Source organism: Oncorhynchus clarkii, chromosome 3, assembly GCF_045791955.1.
Source record: "Oncorhynchus clarkii lewisi isolate Uvic-CL-2024 chromosome 3, UVic_Ocla_1.0, whole genome shotgun sequence".
Taxonomy (NCBI): Eukaryota; Metazoa; Chordata; class Actinopteri; order Salmoniformes; family Salmonidae; genus Oncorhynchus; species Oncorhynchus clarkii.
The window spans coordinates 32,554,916-32,574,577 of NC_092149.1; the positions used below are offsets into that span (position 1 = coordinate 32,554,916).

General features: G+C 43.3%; 1 protein-coding gene across 1 annotated transcript in view; it reads left to right on the top strand.

Annotated features, from left to right (window-relative positions):
* Nucleotides 1–19,662, top strand: part of LOC139393465 (mannosyl-oligosaccharide 1,2-alpha-mannosidase IA-like) — a 208,066-nt gene that overhangs the window by 81,705 nt on the left and 106,699 nt on the right. The window contains exon 2 of the mRNA XM_071141983.1: nucleotides 17,166–17,262. Within this exon, the coding sequence (XP_070998084.1) occupies nucleotides 17,166–17,262 (97 nt within the window). The remainder of the gene's footprint in view (nucleotides 1–17,165; nucleotides 17,263–19,662) is intronic.

Here is a 19,662-nt window from a genome sequence, read left to right on the forward strand (position 1 = left end):
TAAGGTACTGCATCACACTGCTAGCTGTGCCACTAGAGATTCTGGGTCCGAGTCCAGGCTCTGTCGCAGCCGGCCGTGACCGGGAGACACACGTGGCGGCGCACAATTTGGCCTAGCGGCGTCTGGGTTAGGGGAGGGTTTGGCCGACAGGGATGTCCTTGTCCCATTGCGCACTAGCGACTCCTGTGGCGGGCTGGGTGCAGTGCGCGCTGAGAAAGAAAACGATGTATGTATACAGTAGACTGAATATATTCCCTCCTTTCTTTTATAATTATTTATTGTAGGAACTTTACTGATATGTAAATGTAATTTTTTCAAGAAAAATTTGACCAGGGAAATCAGGAAAATAAATTGTGTTTTTATCTGAGCTAGCTTTTCTTACATGAGATGAAGCTAGGACACTGTTTCCTTTGGAAATGCCATCAAGGGCCATCAGTAATAATGAGGTAAAACTGAGAGATGATGGCAGTGTTCACGACTTTCTGTCATTTCCCAGGATAAGTCACGCACCCACACGCGTGCTCTCTGTTGACTGTTGACTTTGCAGTGGCTTATCAGAGTCCTCTCTGTCTCTCTCTCTCTCTCTCTGTCTCTCTCGGGGGATAAAAGCAGTGGTTGGGCTGGTGACACCACAGAGTTCAAAGGGGCTGTCTTCGGGTTTGATGTACTGTGTGAGGGAGGGAGGTGTTTTGAAGCTAGCTCTATACCCGACTGGTAGAAAATGAGAGCCTGTTCAGAGGATGGCACTGTTAAAGTAATAAACCATTAGTCAAATATGCCTTTCAGAGCACATTGATTATGGTCTAAATGTCTGGGGAAAGCACACCAAGGCCTGGTACCAAGGCTGTCCTAATTCATATTGATTTAGGGATGTCAGCAATGGTGGACACATACCGTGTTGGTTGAGGAGCTAGACTGGCATGGAGCAGGGTATAAACAGCCCACTGACTGATACCAACTGTGTCTGGTAGAAGTCCTGATGGGCACACTTTCACCTCACCATGGGCTGGGCTGGTGATTGACAGATTGCTGAACCAATTCAGATCTGTCAACCGATTTGACTGGATTTTGATAGAAGGACCTATGTGGATTGCTCTAAAATGGAAAAGCGGTGTTTTGTCATACCCTTGACAATCTCAGTCACTTGACTTTCTGTCAGACTGTGACAGCTGGTCAACATGATGAAACGATGAATTCTGTCATTTGGTAAGTGGAATGGATGGTGTAGAATTGTTGAGGCAGTTTGGGGTAGTGATGTGCTATGTGATATTCAGACAGGTAAGGGAGGGTAGAAAGCTAGTTGCTCAGGCAGACCGAGAGAAGGAGAGACAGAATGACAGACAAGCAGGCATACCGACAGACAGGCAGACATTCCATTTTGATGACTTCCTAATTTTAGATTCAGTTCACCTTGCATTACCTTGATTTGGGAAGGCAATTAACAGCATCGTGTTTCCTCACCCTCCATAAAACTGCTCTCCTTGCACTTCTCTCTCTCTCTCCCTTAAAACAAGACCTCTGCATTCCACCTTTCTCTAAAAAAAAATGTTTACCGTAAGTGGATAGAAACACCTGTGGATCCTCGTGAAAAACACTCCTTTTGAAGTTCTGGGTTGTTGGTGGATTGAGCTCTAATAAGCGTGGCCTCTCACTGTCATTATCCACAGAACACGATGCCATGGGAACATAAAGAGGAACCATATCCCCAGGCAGCACACTCAAATTGGCAATTTCTTGCTCACAAATTACTTTCCGCTCCTCCGTGCGTGTCCTTCTATCACCACTTTTTTCCATCCCCCCCTCCTCTCCCCTCGCTCAAATAATACAAGTTTGGTATTGGTTTGTATTTATTTTCACGAGCACACCATTCTGGACCTCGTCCCCTTGATGTGTGCTTTATTATTGCATTGCCGTAAGGGAGGGAGGTCTCAGAGCTGTAGTCAGGACGATGAGGAGGTGAGGTGAGGGGAGGGGAGGGGAGAAGAGAGGGTGGCGGCGGCCTTTTTGTGAACAGTGCTTTTTTTCCCCCGAGAACTTCAGAGAGCTAGCACTTGACTTCCACCGGCATCCACCGCTTCAAAGTTCATCAACTTCTCTTACGGCACTTATCGATTGGTCCAGCCCGGTGATCCGGAGAAAAGGAAAAGAGAAGCGAAAGTCGGACTAGTTCACTTTAGCTTTGTGCATTTGTCAACCTGCAACCTTACAGTCCCCAGTATGTAACTCCACTGAAGTTGTGGGAGAAATAAATGACTCACTTGAACTATGATATACTGTATTCTGAAGTGTCTTACCTTACTCACTACTACCGCACTGTCTTTCTCCTTCGGTTTAGACAGAATCCAAAGGAAATATGTTGTGTTGATGCCTCTGCATATTAAATCCTATATATCAGTATGTGGATTTTGGGATTCCAGTAGCATTTGTTTTACGCAAATACAGTCATTTCAGGGAATTTACAGAAATTCTACCCTCACATATAAGATTTAGCCTCACTGGTCAACGGCCCCTTCCCTAGGGGTCCCCACTCACCAGTACACATACTGCTGATCCCTGATCTCCGTGTCCCTTATCACTGTCCATGACCACCAAGTCCCCTTGCAGCTTTGTTGTGCCTTCAGGGCTCTGGACCTCCCTCCCTAGCCTTGCCCCCTTCTCTCCATCCCCATGCCCATTAGTGGTTGATGGTCTGCCCACTCTGTCCAGCAGCCTGGTGCCCATTGTGCAAGTTGACCATGTTTAGAGGTACACTGATGAACAAACAGGTCAGGGAACCTGGGCCCCTGTCCTGCCATCTCCCCAGCCTCCCCTGTGCCTGCTCTTTGCCCACTCTGACTGGCACTGCGAGGCAGCCAGTGCCGCCTCCATGCTCCTGCGGGCGGAACGTGGCGGGCTCGGCCCACACAGAACTCCACAGAGATAACTAAAGCATGCCAGAGGGCAAATATACGGCAATCACATCAAAGAGAAGATATAACAAACGCCTCAATTACCAGTTGGACTAAATATCATTACACCTAGTCATTGCCTTTAACACAAGGACTTATTACTGAATGATTATTGCTCTTAAATAAGCATGGCTGTTGTATATATCAGACAGAGCTCCATTCTGCCTTTCTCTTTCTCTCCTCATTGCTCCCCTATGAGGTCTAATGGGGGCATTTAAGCAGACCGAAACCCGGGTCAGCACCATCACTAGGGCCCAGGACCCCAAACCAGCCATTTAAATAGGCTGTTTGTGGCTATTTTACTCTCCCGGCATGAATCTTTCATGGAGATTTAACGTCTGTCGACTCTGGAGGCCTCTTGGCACAGGCCTTGCACACTCTCCTAATGATCTGATTGGAAGCAAAGTGGGTAAAGTTCTCTGCTGGAGAGAGGTAGAGACGAGCAGACAGGCAGGCAGGAGCAAACACATGCACGCACACAGAGGCTGGCGAGCACTCGCACACATGCACACACACACACAGGTACACTCACGCAGGTACACAGAGGAGAGTCCCCTCATAGTCGATCTTGAATCCTCAAATTGCTCATTAGGCTGTTTTATCCTTTTTACATGGACAGGAACACAAGATGCAGTAATTTGATATAAACGAATAGATTCTCTATGACAGGTAGTGTGTGTGTGTGTGTGTGTGTGTGTGTGTGTGTGTGTGTGTGTGTGTGTGTGTGTGTGTGTGTGTGTGTGTGTGTGTGTGTGTTTATGCTTGTGTGTGTGTGCGTGCGTGCGTGTTAGAGAGAGAATACTCAGTGGAAGGACTGATTTAATGGTGTATCAAAGTGATTTCATATTGTTTTTAATGTGCAGAAAGGTTCCACCCTGTTTTTGATTAATAAGGTGAATGATAATATTTCAAAGTAAGTACTCTAGGAATTGGACGGCGAAAACCAAGGACCATGTACTTTTAATTAGTTGTGCTTGTAAGAGATGGCAAAATGTTTCCATGGCAAGAAGAATCTATTATGTTCCAAGTATGCAATTACTGTAAACATAGCATTACGGCCGAAGGAGAAAGGTTTTCAACATTCTGTATTGAATAAATGTTCTCTATTGACACCATTTGACAAGGTAAATTATTTCCAAGCACGCTGTGCATTTCCCAGCATCCCTTTTGTCAGATGCAGAGCCATCTCAACCATTAGAATTCATTTACCCAAACAAACATTGCGTCACACTCTTTTTATTCCATTGAATATATACCTGTATGACTCAAACAAATCGCTCCCTCTAATTACCATTAGGGCTGTGTTCAGTTGTTCAGTAGTCAAGCCAAGTGGAACTAGCAGACAGCCGTTATTTCTATTTGAACTAGCTACTTTATAGCTCTCTGTATATCCTGCTGTCCCTTGTCGTGGTGCCTCCTTTATTTTCGGCTTGTGATAACTGCCCGCAGGATTGTGCTGAGTTGGGCGGCTGAGTTAGACCCCTCCGGTGGCCTTCAGGGTCCTGCTACAGTAGGCTACTCGAGCCGTTCCGTGTAAATGTGTTTTTTACTGGGAGGAAATGGGCTCCTCACTGATGTAGGAGCCAGTAGTAGTTGGTGAGGGGAGTGGGGAGAAGGAGAGGAGAGGTAGAGTGTGAAGAGCTGTGGAGCTGACGCGGTGCATTCTCTGCCAAGAGGTCCCCATCGGCTCCCCCTCTTCCTCCCCCTTTTCCGCCCCCTCTTCCTCCCCCTCCAGGTGATGACACAGCACCTCGTTAAGGCCTCATGTCTGGAGCTGCCACGCCAGGGTGGAGGAGGTTATTTATTACCTATGATCCTCCCTGCCCTTCTCTGATTAAAGAGACACTTACCCGCTCGTGGCACAAACATAACAATTGCATTACACAACGTGTCTGGAGGGAAGGCGGACAGCAGCGAGCTCTTGGAGGCGCGCTATATGAATATTTATGGGGTCTTCTTCTTACTGTGTGTGGTGTGAAATTATAATTTTTTTCTGAGGTTTTGTGGTCAACATTGAACGATATAATACCATTTGGTTGGGGACTGTTTAAAGGTGAAGTATTTTTGCAGGCTCTGGATGGCGTGCAAAAAAAACTTGCACAAATGCACATTGGCTGCGTTCACACAGGCATCCCAATTCTGATCTTTTTCCACTAATTGGTCTTTTGACCAATCACATCAGATCTTTTTCAGAGCTGATCTGATTAGTCAAAAGACCAATTAGCCTGTGTAAACGCAGCCATAGAGACACACGCACAGACACATGGGAGGGAAGGGATTTGCATAAACACTGACGTACACACCCCTACTGTATTTAGGCTAGTATTATAACTGCAAACCTAGTACTGTATTTGAACAAAAGGTTATTCAGAGTTATTCTGCTTCAGTGTTTATTGAGATGAATTGTGGCGTGTGTGTGTGTGTGTGTGTGTGTATTTGTATATACTGTATGTGTGTGCTTGCATGTGTCAGTAATAGTGTGCTACACATGTTTCAATGCGTTTCTTGGAGAAACAGACACATAAACAATACACACACACACACACATTGCTAGCGGCAAGAGACCGCAGTAGTACTGTGTCCCTTCTGCTCTCGCTATATGTAGCTGTCAGTAGGTGACAGACAAACAAGAGTTTCTATGGACAAATGTTGGTCTTTTTTATCCCTGTATCGTTTGTTTCTGTTTAAGAAACGTTTTTCAACAGAATCGGCGGAATGAATACACCCCTGATCACACGTAAACGCAATTCACTTTCATAGCATCCACGTTGTATTCCTTCTCTCCTCTATGCACTCTCCCCCTCTCACCTTTTCCCTTAATTTGTGGATTTCAATGCACAACACATCAGCTGTATGTGACCAGGCCAAAAAACCTTTCTAATCCAAGCCATGTCATGCTACGTCTTTGTCCCCATATGAGCTAAAGTAACATCCTAGTCAACATAGCTAATAGAGCTATTATGTTAGTAAACACGCTACAATCATGCAGTGACGTTACAGTGTAAGCAGTTACACCAGCGGGCCCCGGTGGCAATAAATTAATACAACCAAAAGCTTACCTTGACTTGGAAGAGATCCAGTGTTGTGTTGGATAATCATAGCCAGCTAGCTAACATTGCATCCCTCTGTTTGAGCAGGGTGTTTTAGTAGGGTAAACTAGCTAGCTGCATTTGCTAGCTAAGTAAGTGAAACTGAAAGTGCAAAAATTTGCTTCATTTTTGAAGAAATTAATTTGTTGAAAACTGTTCAACTATTGTCTTTCTCTCTCTTTGAGTCAACTACTCACCACATTTGTTGCACTGCAGTGCTAGCTAGCTGTAGCTTATGCTTTCAGTACTATATTAATTATCTGATCCTTTGATTGGGTGACAACATGTCAGTTAATGCTGCAAGAGCTCTGATAGGTTGGAGGACGTCCTCAGGAAGGTGTCATAATAACTGTGTAAGTCTATATAAGTTTTAATACATTTTTGGTGACGTATAGTTTTCTCTCTCTGTCTCTGTGTTTCTGTGTCTCTGTGTCTCTGTCTGTCTGTCTAATCCACTGGAGGGCGTATTGCCCTGTGTGTGTTCAGTATGTGTGTGTGTGCTCAGTCTTCTACACTGTAGGGCCAGCTCTATAATTCTTAATGGTACTCTTTAGACCCAGTGGGACTGTTAGGCTCCCGAGGGCCCCGTGGAGATAGAGGTTAACACGCCATCTGTGCTGGGACCCAGAGGAGGCCCTTGGCTTAAACCTTGTTCAGTTTAAATACAATCCATCTCTTAGTAGAAGTGTAATGTTTATATACATCATCTTGAATGCAGTTTCCTTGTCACTCACAATGTGTGGTAGGGGTTTGGAGGAAGGGATTTTCCAGCTCTTAGTCTGTCAAAGTAAGTTATTGGTGAGAGAGAACCAGAGAGAGAGAGGGACAAATAGTGTATGAGAGATAGCGACAAAATGAGAGAGAGAGAGATAAAACCATGGTAGAACCAGTATCAACCAGATAGAAAGATACACAGACAGACAGAGAGAGACGGATACTGCTCAAGCCAGGGTAGCTTGGCATTGGAGTCTTCAGAGATGAGTCCCTCTCATTGTGCACGGCCTTGTCAGGATTTGAATACTGTCTGTTCAGCACTTGAGTGTGATTAAAGCAAGTGACTCCTAAATGGCTGCCTTGCACACCGAGCTGTGATGGGTTGCTGTTTGTGTGTGTGTGTGTGTGTGAAGAAACACAATGAATCTCCATATTTCACACTCTTTTGTTTAACTATTTCAAGCTTCCAATAATGCACATGCACTGTTCCCCCCCACATTTTCGCATTTTCCCTCCAAATGAGGATGTATGGCTAGAAGCCCGACGTAGAAGATGGAAACATGTCAGAGTGGCGATTGATACGTCTAGGGGGGGGGGGGGGGGGATAATGCAGCATTCCCCCTGGGAACAGTGGGGGTCCAAATGAGATGGGATGGGAACTGTACCGTTCTTACCGGGAGGGAGAGCGGATGATGGTTTGATCGACAGCTTTGTAGGAGATGGAGGATTAAGACGTTGGATAGATGATTGCCTGACTGACGCCGTCTTGTGTGCACCAGTGTAGAATAGGGCTAGCACTTATTCCTTCCTTTATTCATCCCCTGAGAACCCACTTGTTACTTCTCGTGTTCATCTCATGTACATGTATCTAAAATGACTTAGTTATCACATAGCAAGTGTTATTACGACATGTGTGAGGTGGAAATGTACAACGGACAACCTTGCTGTCTCCTCCAGCATCATGCTCCAACCCGACTGAGCATTCTGGACTGTATGTACTTGTACATGGACTGCACAGGCTCAAGCGCTCAGACCTTGGCCATTCACAGACCATTGCTTTTCATATCAGACAAGTCTACCCTGTTGCTGGTCAGAATGGTTTGAGGAAGGTGTGAGGTAGACAGGAGAGCAGTGCAGGTTGGCATTACACTTCACTATAATGTTCACCTCAGATATTGGGCTTGATAGTGAAGGCAAACCCCTTTTGAAGCATTAGACAATTGTAACTGCATGGAGGTGAGGTGGGAGCTATTTTAGCCCGCTCGGCGGAAGTGGTTACCCCACAGGATCCTTATTCTCTTCCATATGAAAAATGTATTGTTCACTCTCTATTCTCTGTTATCAGGGATGTGAAAAATGGTGTCACTGTGCGTGTCCTTATTCGGCAATCAGCATGCATATACCTTGGATTTCCAGGAACATGATTTTTAAGGAATGCAGTGCCATTAAAGGGTTGATCACCTTCAAAAGTGTGATCTGGAAAGCTTTCTGTCAGTTTCCTATGCTATATTAATAATATTCCTGATTCCTGTCTCTCTGTCAGTTTCCTATGCTATATTAATAATATTCCTGATTCCTGTCTCTCTGTCAGTTTCCTATGCTATATTAATAATATTCCTGATTCCTGTCTTTCTGTCAGTTTCCTATGCTATATTAATAATATTCCTGATTCCTGTCTTTCTGTCAGTTTCCTATGCTATATTAATAATATTCCTGATTCCTGTCTCTCTGTCAGTTTCCTATGCTATATTAATAATATTCCTGATTCCTGTCTTTCTGTCAGTTTCCTATGCTATATTAATAATATTCCTGATTCCTGTCTTTCTGTCAGTTTCCTACGCTATATTAATAATATTCCTGATTCCTGTCTTTCTGTCAGTTTCCTATGCTATATTAATAATATTCCTGATTCCTGTCTCTCTGTCAGTTTCCTATGCTATATTAATAATATTCCTGATTCCTGTCTTTCTGTCAGTTTCCTATGCTATATTAATAATATTCCTGATTCCTGTCTTTCTGTCAGTTTCCTATGCTATATTAATAATATTCCTGATTCCTGTCTTTCTGTTAGTTTCCTATGCTATATTAATAATATTCCTGATTCCTGTCTTTCTGTCAGTTTCCTATGCTATATTAATAATATTCCTGATTCCTGTCTTTCTGTCAGTTTCCTATGCTATATTAATAATATTCCTGATTCCTGTCTTTCTGTCAGTTTCCTATGCTATATTAATAATATTCCTGATTCCTGTCTCTCTGTCAGTTTCCTATGCTATATTAATAATATTCCTGATTCCTGTCTTTCTGTTAGTTTCCTATGCTATATTAATAATATTCCTGATTCCTGTCTCTCTGTCAGTTTCCTATGCTATATTAATAATATTCCTGATTCCTGTCTTTCTGTCAGTTTCCTATGCTATATTAATAATATTCCTGATTCCTGTCTTTCTGTCAGTTTCCTATGCTATATTAATAATATTCCTGATTCCTGTATTTCTGTTAGTTTCCTATGCTATATTAATAATATTCCTGATTCCTGTCTCTCTGTCAGTTTCCTATGCTATATTAATAATATTCCTGATTCCTGTCTTTCTGTCAGTTTCCTATGCTATATTAATAATATTCCTGATTCCTGTCTCTCTGTCAGTTTCCTATGCTATATTAATAATATTCCTGATTCCTGTCTCGTTGTCAGTTTCCTACGCTATATTAATAATATTCCTGATTCCTGTCTCTCTGTCAGTTTCCTATGCTATATTAATAATATTCCTGATTCCTGTCTTTCTGTCAGTTTCCTATGCTATATTAATAATATTCCTGATTCCTGTATTTCTGTTAGTTTCCTATGCTATATTAATAATATTCCTGATTCCTGTCTCTCTGTCAGTTTCCTATGCTATATTAATAATATTCCTGATTCCTGTCTTTCTGTCAGTTTCCTATGCTATATTAATAATATTCCTGATTCCTGTATTTCTGTTAGTTTCCTACGCTATATTAATAATATTCCTGATTCCTGTCTCTCTGTCAGTTTCCTATGCTATATTAATAATATTCCTGATTCCTGTCTTTCTGTCAGTTTCCTATGCTATATTAATAATATTCCTGATTCCTGTCTCTCTGTCAGTTTCCTATGCTATATTAATAATATTCCTGATTCCTGTCTCGTTGTCAGTTTCCTATGCTATATTAATAATATTCCTGATTCCTGTCTTTCTGTCAGTTTCCTATGCTATATTAATAATATTCCTGATTCCTGTCTTTCTGTCAGTTTCCTATGCTATATTAATAATATTCCTGATTCCTGTCTTTCTGTCAGTTTCCTATGCTATATTAATAATATTCTTGATTCCTGTCTTTCTGTCAGTTTCCTATGCTATATTAATAATATTCCTGATTCCTGTCTTTCTGTCAGTTTCCTATGCTATATTAATAATATTCCTGATTCCTGTCTTTCTGTCAGCGATAGCAGGTGTTTACACGAGTGTCAGTACCTTCTGCTCCCTAAAAAAGCTCCTCTTCCCTCACTGACTCCTGGATAGCTGTTAGTTCAGTTTTTCCCTCTTTAATCAGTCTATGTGTCTTCCCTCACTCCCGCCTTCCATCTTCTCTCTCTCACCTTACCGCTTTCACGCCGACGAATACTGACGGATGTACCATACTGTACGTTTTCCTTCCGTTCCTACACTCTTACCCTCTGCCAAAGAAGTAGTTTTACTTAGCCATCCTTGCTAATTGATTTAGCCCTCCCTCCATCTCCATCGTTCCATACATGCTAACTTTCTGTAGTTGGGTACTGAATGCCTGTCAAATGTTTTCCCTCTTTCAGTCTTTGCGATGCAGAGGGATTTATAATTCAAGAGTAGGCACTTTGAAGGGTCTCACATAACCATGGAGGTATCGATTAAATATCATTGTGACGAGGACCCTCACTGTGCTGGCTAAGCGGGAGATCTGCCATAGTTAGGCATCCGGAAAAGGCGGAAAAAGCGTTGCGGCTTGCCAGTCGAAGCCCGAGCTTTCTCTCTCTACCTCTTTTAGGTGGCAGACTGTACACATGTTGGTCCCTGCACAGCTTGCGATGCCATGTGTTCGATAACGTGTTTGTTATGCACCAGCTCAGTGATCCAATCCACGCTGGAAGCACCATTTGGGTTTCTAAGAATTACATTCAACGCAGTTGATACATTTCCAACGTGATGCACTGCTTCTCCAATCAAAAATAAAAGCTCTCTTTAGTCCAAATATGCTTGATACAGTTTTCCTAATCTCTTTGTGTGTAATGGGATGTAAACTCAGCAAAAAAAGAAACGTCACTTTTTCAGGACCCTGTCTTTAAAAGAACATTTGTAAAAATCCAAATAACTTCACAGATCTTCATTGTAAAGGGTTTAAACACTGTTTCCCATGCTTGTTCAATGAGCCATAAACAATTAATGAACATGCACCTGTGGAACGGTCGTTAAGACACTAACAGCTTACCAGAGGTTAGGCAATTAAGGTCACAGTTGTGAAAACTTAGGACACTAAAGAGGTCTTTCTACTGACTCTGAAAAACACCAAAAGAAAGATGCCCAGGGTCCCTGCTCATCTGTGTGAACGTGCCTTAGGCATGCTGCAAGGAGGCATGAGGACTGCAGATGTGGCCTGGGCAATAAATTGCAACGTCCGTACTGTGAAATGCCTAAGACAGAGCTACAGGGAGACAGGACGGACAGCTTATCGTCCTCGCAGTGGCAGACCACGTGTAACAACACCTGCAAAGGATCGATACATCCGAACATCACACCTGCGGGACAGGTACAGGATGGCAACAACAACTGCCCGAGTTACACCAGGAATGCACAATCCCTCCATCAGTGCTCAAACTGTCCGCAATAGGCTGAGAGAGGCTTGACTGAGGGCTTGTAGGCCTGTTGTAAGGCAGGTCCTCACCAGACATCACCGGCAACAACGTCGCCTATGGGCACAAACCCACCATCGCTGGACCAGACAGAACTGGCAAAGTGCTCTTCACTGACGAGTCGCGGTTTTCACTCACCAGGGATGATGGTCTGATTTCGCATTTATCGACGAAGGAATGAGCATTACACCAAGGCCTGTACTCTGGAGCAGGATCGATTTGGAGGTATCAGGTCCGTCATGGTCTAGGGCTGTGTGTCAAAACATCATCGGACTGAGCTTGTTGTCATTGCAGGCAATCTCAACTCTGTGCATTACAGGGAGGACATCCTCCTCCCTCTTGTGGTACCCTTTGTGCAGGCTCATCCTGACATGACCCTCCAGCATGGCAATGCCATACTGCTCGTTCTGTGCGTGATTTCCTGCAAGACAGGAATGTCAGTGTTCTGCCATGGCGAGCGAAGAGCCCGGATCTCAATCCCAATGAGCACGTCCGGTACCTGTTGGATCGGAGGGTGAGGGCTAGGGCCATTCCCCCCAGAAATGTCTGGGAACTTGCAGGTGCCTTGGTGGAAGAGTGGGTCAACATCTCACAGCAAGAACTGGCAAATATGGTGCAGTCCATGAGGAGGAGATGCACTGCAGTACTCAATGCAGCTGGTGGCCACACCAGACACTGACTGTTACTTTTGATTTTGACCGTCCCCTTTGTTCCATTTCTGTTAGTCACATGTCTGTGGAACTTGTTCAGTTTATGTCTCAGTTGTTGAATCTTGTTATGTTCATACAAATATTTACACATGTTAAGTTTATCTAAAAATGAACACAGTTGACAGTGAGAGGTTTTTTTTCTGAGTTGATGTGAGTATTTTGAGTGAAGCATTAGGAATGAATACATTTGTATACATGATCCAAAATCGGATAATATATGGATGACTTTATATAGCAACATTCTATATCGGATCCAGTAAAAAAAGTTTGCTGCTAAGCTGTGTGTTAAAACCCTGCTACAGGGGTACACAGGCTATGTTCAGAGCTGCTGTTGCGTGTCCGTTCTAACATAACAGACCTGGTCTATATTAATGACCACCAAGCTCCCAATCCACTCCATATAGTGCATGACATACAGGCTCTCTCAATACAAACGTTCAAGCTTGTTTTTCTGCTAGCATTATTTTGTGCCGTGATGATTAATAATTCATAACAAGGATAAGGTGTGAATCACCGTGGAGAGTGCACAAACACATATGCTCCACTTTTACCAATAATGTGTGGGTGCCCGTACCTTCACAGTTTTTGTTTGTGCAAATAGGTGATTATTAAGAAGGTGGCAAATCGAGAGCTTGGGACTATGCGTTTCTATCTACAACTGAGTTACTGACTTAACCTTGTTCTGTTCAATGTTCTCTACCTAAATGGTACTCTAAATACCCCCAATTCATGTTGTTAAGTCTAAAAGAATACACCATTCAAACTAATGAGGGTTCGGAACTTTAAAGCCAATTATCTCAGAATCTTCCTTTTGCAGATGGCACCTTGTAGTCACAAGCTCTCGAAATGTTGTCTCTGCAGCCACAACAGCACAGCAGACTGTTGATTGGTGCATACTGGAACAAATTGAAGAGAAGATGTATATAGTCTTTGGGACTGAGGCTGTCCTAATATGGACATCATATAATTTTGCTTTAAGGAAATTTTTCAGTGCCAGCCTTAGTTCAGGAACAACCATAGGGTTAAAGGTCCCGTTGTCACCTTCTCTTCATGTGCCCTGCTCCATTACAGAAGCCCGTTTTCTTCCCAGCATGCCAATGCTGTCTGTCCAGAGCTGAGTAAAGACAGGCCAGTGTGTCCCCTGCTGAGAAACCGTGCTGAGCTGATAGGCTGAAGTGGACCAGCAGCCAGTTTATTAATGGCTGCCCTTTATTTTCATTTGGTCCAGGGGTAGTGGTTTACACACTAGGGGCTCGTTGTATTTCCTGCTGGTCAATATTCTGCTCTTTTAACCCTTTACAGAGGAGAGGGTAGTTGTGACCTAGAGTATGGTATCCATTTTAGGCCACCCTCAGCCTCGAACCTCAACCCCTTTTTGTGTCAATCGTCAATCCTCCTTGAGGCTGAGGGTGTCCTAAAATGGACCCCATACCAGGCTTGGCATGTCCATGGTGTGTTTGTAGCTGTTTATTTACTGCTGATTTTGATTAGAAAACCTAAAGTCTTTCAGCGCCTTTCGTCAAATGATCAGACAGTGAGTTTTCTCATTAATGTAAGGAAAACAAATGTCTCTGTAATGACTTTCTTTGCTCATCATTTTGTTGTATTTGCTACGATCAAAACCGATGATACTGCATCTTTCCCAGGAGATTTTGATAAATCTGTTTGGTGGTAGCATATTCACTGAAGCGCTCTAAGCCATCTTGTTTTTCATGTCGAGTGTTGTCGTGCGAAAATCCTCGAGAGTCACGTTGGAAAGTGTTGACTTCCGACCTCAGGGAATGGAATTGGCAAATTGCATCCTGATAAATGTGTGATTCATTTTTATCACTGGCTGCTATTGAACTGCTTTGCCCAACAACCAGCCAATTAATGAGCCAAAGAGCAGTGACGACAGGCGCCGTATGTTTAGCGTATTTACCCCTGGCAACAGTCTGCCCCCATCCATTTGCTCTCCTAGAAAGGTTGCCTGGGTGGAAGCGTGCTAGGGCTGTAGTGGGTGCTATCGATTGGCGTGGTCTCTGATTGTGTGTGTGTGTGTGTGTGTGTGTGTGTGTGGCTGCTGCTGATGATGATCATGGCATGTGATCCTGGCGTTCTCTGACCCTGGTCATCTCACCCCGCCCTACTGATCACAACATTGTCAGGGGATATAATTATACAGGCCTGTGTCCTCCTCCTCCCCGCTGGTGTGGAACCATCAGTAATTATCTCCGAGTTGTATCTACAGTCTGTGTGGAGCATCACATCCAGCTGGCTGCTAGAGCCACTGGGGGAACAGTGCAGAGTAGGACTCAGGGAGGGGGCTTTGAGTGATGCCTGTACGTTCCAGTAAACAAGCAGAACGCTCTCTAATCTTGCTGCGTTAACTCGAAATATATTTGATACGAGGATTCAGCGCCCAACTACTTTTGAGGAATTATCTGAGTGAACACGCTATCTATTATTCTGTACATTTGACAATCTCTGTGTAGATTGCTCTGCCACTGGACCTGAATATTACAATTGAAATTATATCAGAAAACACAGCATCTGGCAAGTTTGCATTATTCTGGGATATTTCCTGCTGCCGTTTCTCATTCTGTACAGATTGCATTCTGCAATCTCTACACACTCAGTTATTCTGTGCTTTAACTTCAGAGCTTCCCCAGTCCAGATAAGGCTAACACAGAGTCCAAACGTTTACAAAACCCCAGCATTTATGTCAAAGTCATTTTTTTCCATTCCACTTTCTATCCCTGGGGAGTAGAGCCAGACTAGCATTTAGAAAAAGTATATTTCAACTGAATCCTTTGCTCTGAGGGGAAGTATTTTGTCTGGTATTGTAAACTTTAGTGTCCTCTCTTACACCCAACACCTAGGCTCGTCTTTCTGGCCCTGCCTGAAGAGTTATTGCCGTGCAAACAAATTTGCACCATCAATATCCTTGATTCTAATCTCCAAATCATGTCTCAAGCTAGTTCCTTACTTCCACTGGATGCGGTCCTGCATAAATTATTGGCGTTAATATCGGCATATCTCTAGGCGAGAAAGCTTCTTTTGAAATGATGCCCACTCAAATTGGCTGGCACGACTATTCCGCAAAGGCTCAACAATGACACTGAGTGTGCACCTGTGGTGACTGTCGCATCCCTGTGTGTGTGTGTGTGTGTGTGTGTGTGTGGATGGGTGAGCAAGCGTTTGTGTACGTGTGTGTGTGTGTGTAAACCTGCATTAGGCCACCAAGCAGGATGTTGTTGTTTCTGCCTGTTTCTACCATTCACTCTGCTCTCATGGTCACTGAAAGCCCGACCTTCACTGATGCAAGCCGCGCTGACTCCATTACTGCTGTAACTCACCAGCCCAGGTAGCTCCAGCTCGGCTCTCAGCCTTTCTTCAACCTTGACCCCTTTTGTCACCAGTTGCTAGTGCTTTTCGATCTGAAGAATGTCTTCCCTCTCTGTTACGGAGGCTTTAGCTGTTATATGTGAGAACACTCTCTCATAGACTAATTTGTGCACCAAATTTGAGAGAAACAAGCTTTTTGTGCACATGAAACATTTCTGAGATCTTTTATTTCAGCTCATGAAACATGGCACCGACGCTTTACATGTTGCGGTTTATATGTTGGGTCAGTATATGTTGCATGTGTGTCTTGGGCTTAGATGGATGCTGCTAGCCTGTTCTCAATTAACCTCTGGAGACTACCACAGACTCATTCAGTATTCACGATGTAAATCACATCATATTACCACTCGGCCAAATTCTGACCTGCTGGGGTGGTGTGGTGGTTAGCTCATTTCCTCAGTGGGAGATTTACAGGAAGTAGGATTTATGCTTTTGTTTCAATATTTACATTTATAGCAGTGGGCTTAAGTGTCCCTTTTTGTGTTTTTAGGATCGATTCATATTCAGAAGATCATATGCTACTAATATTCTTATCCTCGTTGATAGTACACTATATTTCACTGCAGAAAAAAAAGCTATGACAGACGTCCAGGTGATTGTACTGGAGGTCTGCAACATAGTTTCCAGAAAGGCCAGTAAAAGCTCAGACGAGAACGAGAACATTGCCTGAAACATTGCCTCGGCTGCTGTCAGTATCTGCATAGTCATGAATTTGTACATTCATTTGATGTGTTGGCTCTACCAGCCATCGTCATTCAATTGGGCTCCTGAGTGGCGCAGCGGTCTAAGTCACTGCATCCTCAGTGCGAGAGGCATCACTTTAGTCCCTGGTTCGAATCCAGGCTGAATCACATCCGGACGTGATTGGGAGTGCCATAGGGTGGCGCACAATTGGCCCAGCTTCGTCCGGGTTTGGCCTGGGTAGGCCATCATTGTAAATAATAATTTGTTCTTAACTAGCTTGCCTAGTTAAATAAATAAACAAATCCACATTTTTTGTTCTGTAGATACCAATCTACCCTAAACCCTTTAATTTTACACTGCCTAAAATGCAGAAAACTTGGTTACTTTTGTTGTTGGCATAACACAATTAAATCACTTTGACCATATTGGTCAGTGGGAAAAAACATGATTATTTTTAATTTAGGAGATCTTGGAAGGTTTTTGGAAGGAGAATGGCGATCCACTTTGTTTTTCATTTGATTTAACAGGGTTAGTTGGGGGTATTGTTTACCTGTGTGGTTTATGTGTGATAATTGCATGCCTGTCTTAAATTCACAGCAAAACAATAATCCATCATTGACATTGCTGCAGGCCACCATTCCAGTTTAATTAAGGGTGTTGTTGTGAATCAGGTGGTTTGCCATCAGTTTAGTGACTGACCTGTGTTCTTAACCCTGTTTTTGTGTTTCAGATGATGAAGTTTGCCTGGGACAACTACAAGAGCTTCGCCTGGGGCAGGAACGAGCTACGGCCCCTGACCAGGAATGGCCACATTGGGAACATGTTTGGTGAGTGGTGTTTTGTGGCCCCAGGCTAAAAGGCCCCATACGCCCCCACAGGTTACTGGGGAGCTGCTCACGAAGGTCTTAGTCTTTGTCAAAAACAGTCATGTTACACACAAATGGTCTGCAGTCATGGACACACAATTGTCTATGGGCCATAGTCGACCTCTAGGTCAAAGAGTTTTCATTAATGCCAATCGCTCATAGATGAAGATGCTCTCAATGTGGAAGGTCTTTTTACAAATGTCAGATTTTAATTTGATCAGTCTGGAGAACTTTCCTGCAACACAGGACATTTAAAACCTGTAGTGTATTGGAGGTTTTGTTAGGCTTCTAAAGTTTGTCATTTCCGCTCAGAAAGTTTAGACTTGATTTTCCCTTACGAAGAATGTATCAACCCCTGCCAAAATGTTCATTACTCATAATTCACATAATCATTCACATTTCTTTTTGCTGCCCGATTATTTTCCTCCTGTAGCAAACTGGCTCAACTTAAGATCTTACGTCTGTAAGTAACGTATGGGTTACCATTATGATCATTCTGGTAAGGAACCCGTATGGCAGCTGCCTGAAAGATCCTTTAAAGAAATATCTGTACATTCAGCAGCTGTGTAGACCTACTGTAACGCATGGGAAAAGCTTACATCTTCTAAATAGTATTGACATTTCTGCTCCACCTAAGTACACAGTACCACTAAAGTACCATTACGTGGGGAAATGTAGAAATAACACAGACAGCTGCTCTTAGAGGTTAGAGGTCACCAAACTCCTACTGGTGTTTATCTTTTAATTGCTTCCTTTATCCGAGTAACGTAATTAGCCTCTGTGAAATAAGTATCCCCCTATACTGATCAGCCAGATATTTGCAGGGAAGATAGCTGTGGAAATCGGTAATCAGTAAATTCGTCTCTCAAAATTGTCTCCATTCTTTCAAATCTCTGGGAAAAGAGATCGGCTTACTACTTCAACCCGATATCGCTAATCCCACTAAGCAAATGAACTTCCATTCCGTTGGAAATCTGACATGGTTTTCTCTCTCCACGCTCCGTTTGCTAATACCGAGGAACAAGTGGGGAGGGAAGAGAGGCGAGAGGTTGTGCTGTGGGTGACTGTCACACTGTGCTGGAGGAGTGCTACGTTGAAGGAAGCCAGGTGTGAAATTGGATGCTGTGTTCTTTTAATTTAATCCCATGAGTAAACAGAGACTGGGTGAGATTGGCTCCTCGGTTAGCCTACTTGTCACAAGCATGTTATAAATATGCTGAAAGTCACCGAAACATCCCTCCTGCTCTCTCTCTCACTCCAGACTCAGTCAATGCCCCTGAACGAGATCTGCTGCTGCCTCTCTTCTCTCGCCATCCTCTTTCTCTGCAACCTCCTATTTTATTCTCTCTTTTCCTTCTCTCTTTGTGAGTTGTGGTTTAAGACGTCACGCTTTCCCCTCTTTGCCCACGAAAAGGTTGTAGTGCTGCCGGACAACTACACAGAGAGAATACTGAAGCGTTCACATTATTTTCACGAGTAATGGCACAGTAGAACCCTAAAGTGCTGAAGGCTCTTGTGTTTATGTGTGGGAGTGAACTTCACGTGGGAGTTTACAGAACATTGAGTTGTTCTGACCAACTACACCTCATTTGCAACTTTTTAAAAGCATTTAATCATTATAATTCCACATTAACATTTTTTTCCAAGACCCACACATATTTGCTATGACAGGAACCAGGTGAGAACAATTCATACCACTCACATATCTTGATTATGATTATTATACACTTGTAAGTACAATTTTATGTTGTTCCAATGCTCATTTTGAAAAATATAGGGAAGGATAAGTGGCAGCATAATCTCCAACTCCTAGTTGTATCATAGGTTGCTCTGATGTAAAAAAAAAAAAAGTAAAGTTGAATCATGAGTGTGATATATCACATTGTTGAATGCTGAAACAATTGTCATAGGTGGACAAGCTTAAAGCACTGTTTACTTAGACCTTCTGATTAATCCTTGGTGATCTTAGGCTTGTGTGTGGCCATGGAAACCCATTTCGTGAAGCTCCTGACAAAATATTTTATACTCCTGACAGCAATGGGTGTGGCTGAAATAGACAAATCCACACATTTGATGGGCTGCCCAGAGTCTTTTGTATGTATAGTGCATCTGTTGTTTTGCATGGGCTGCAACTCCATCTACCGCATCTACCTATATTGTCCTGGAAGAGCTACAGCTCTATTTGTTAGACCAGGTCTCCTCATGAAAACGTCTGTAGCCCCCCCCCCCCCCCCCCAATGGCTTAGACTTTTAGAGGTTAAACGACAGATTGTGCTTAGCATAGACAACAAAAAAATGCTAGTCGATCTTTTTCTAGATCAACAGCCGGCCAACTTAATTGGCTATCACTTTCAAGTCACG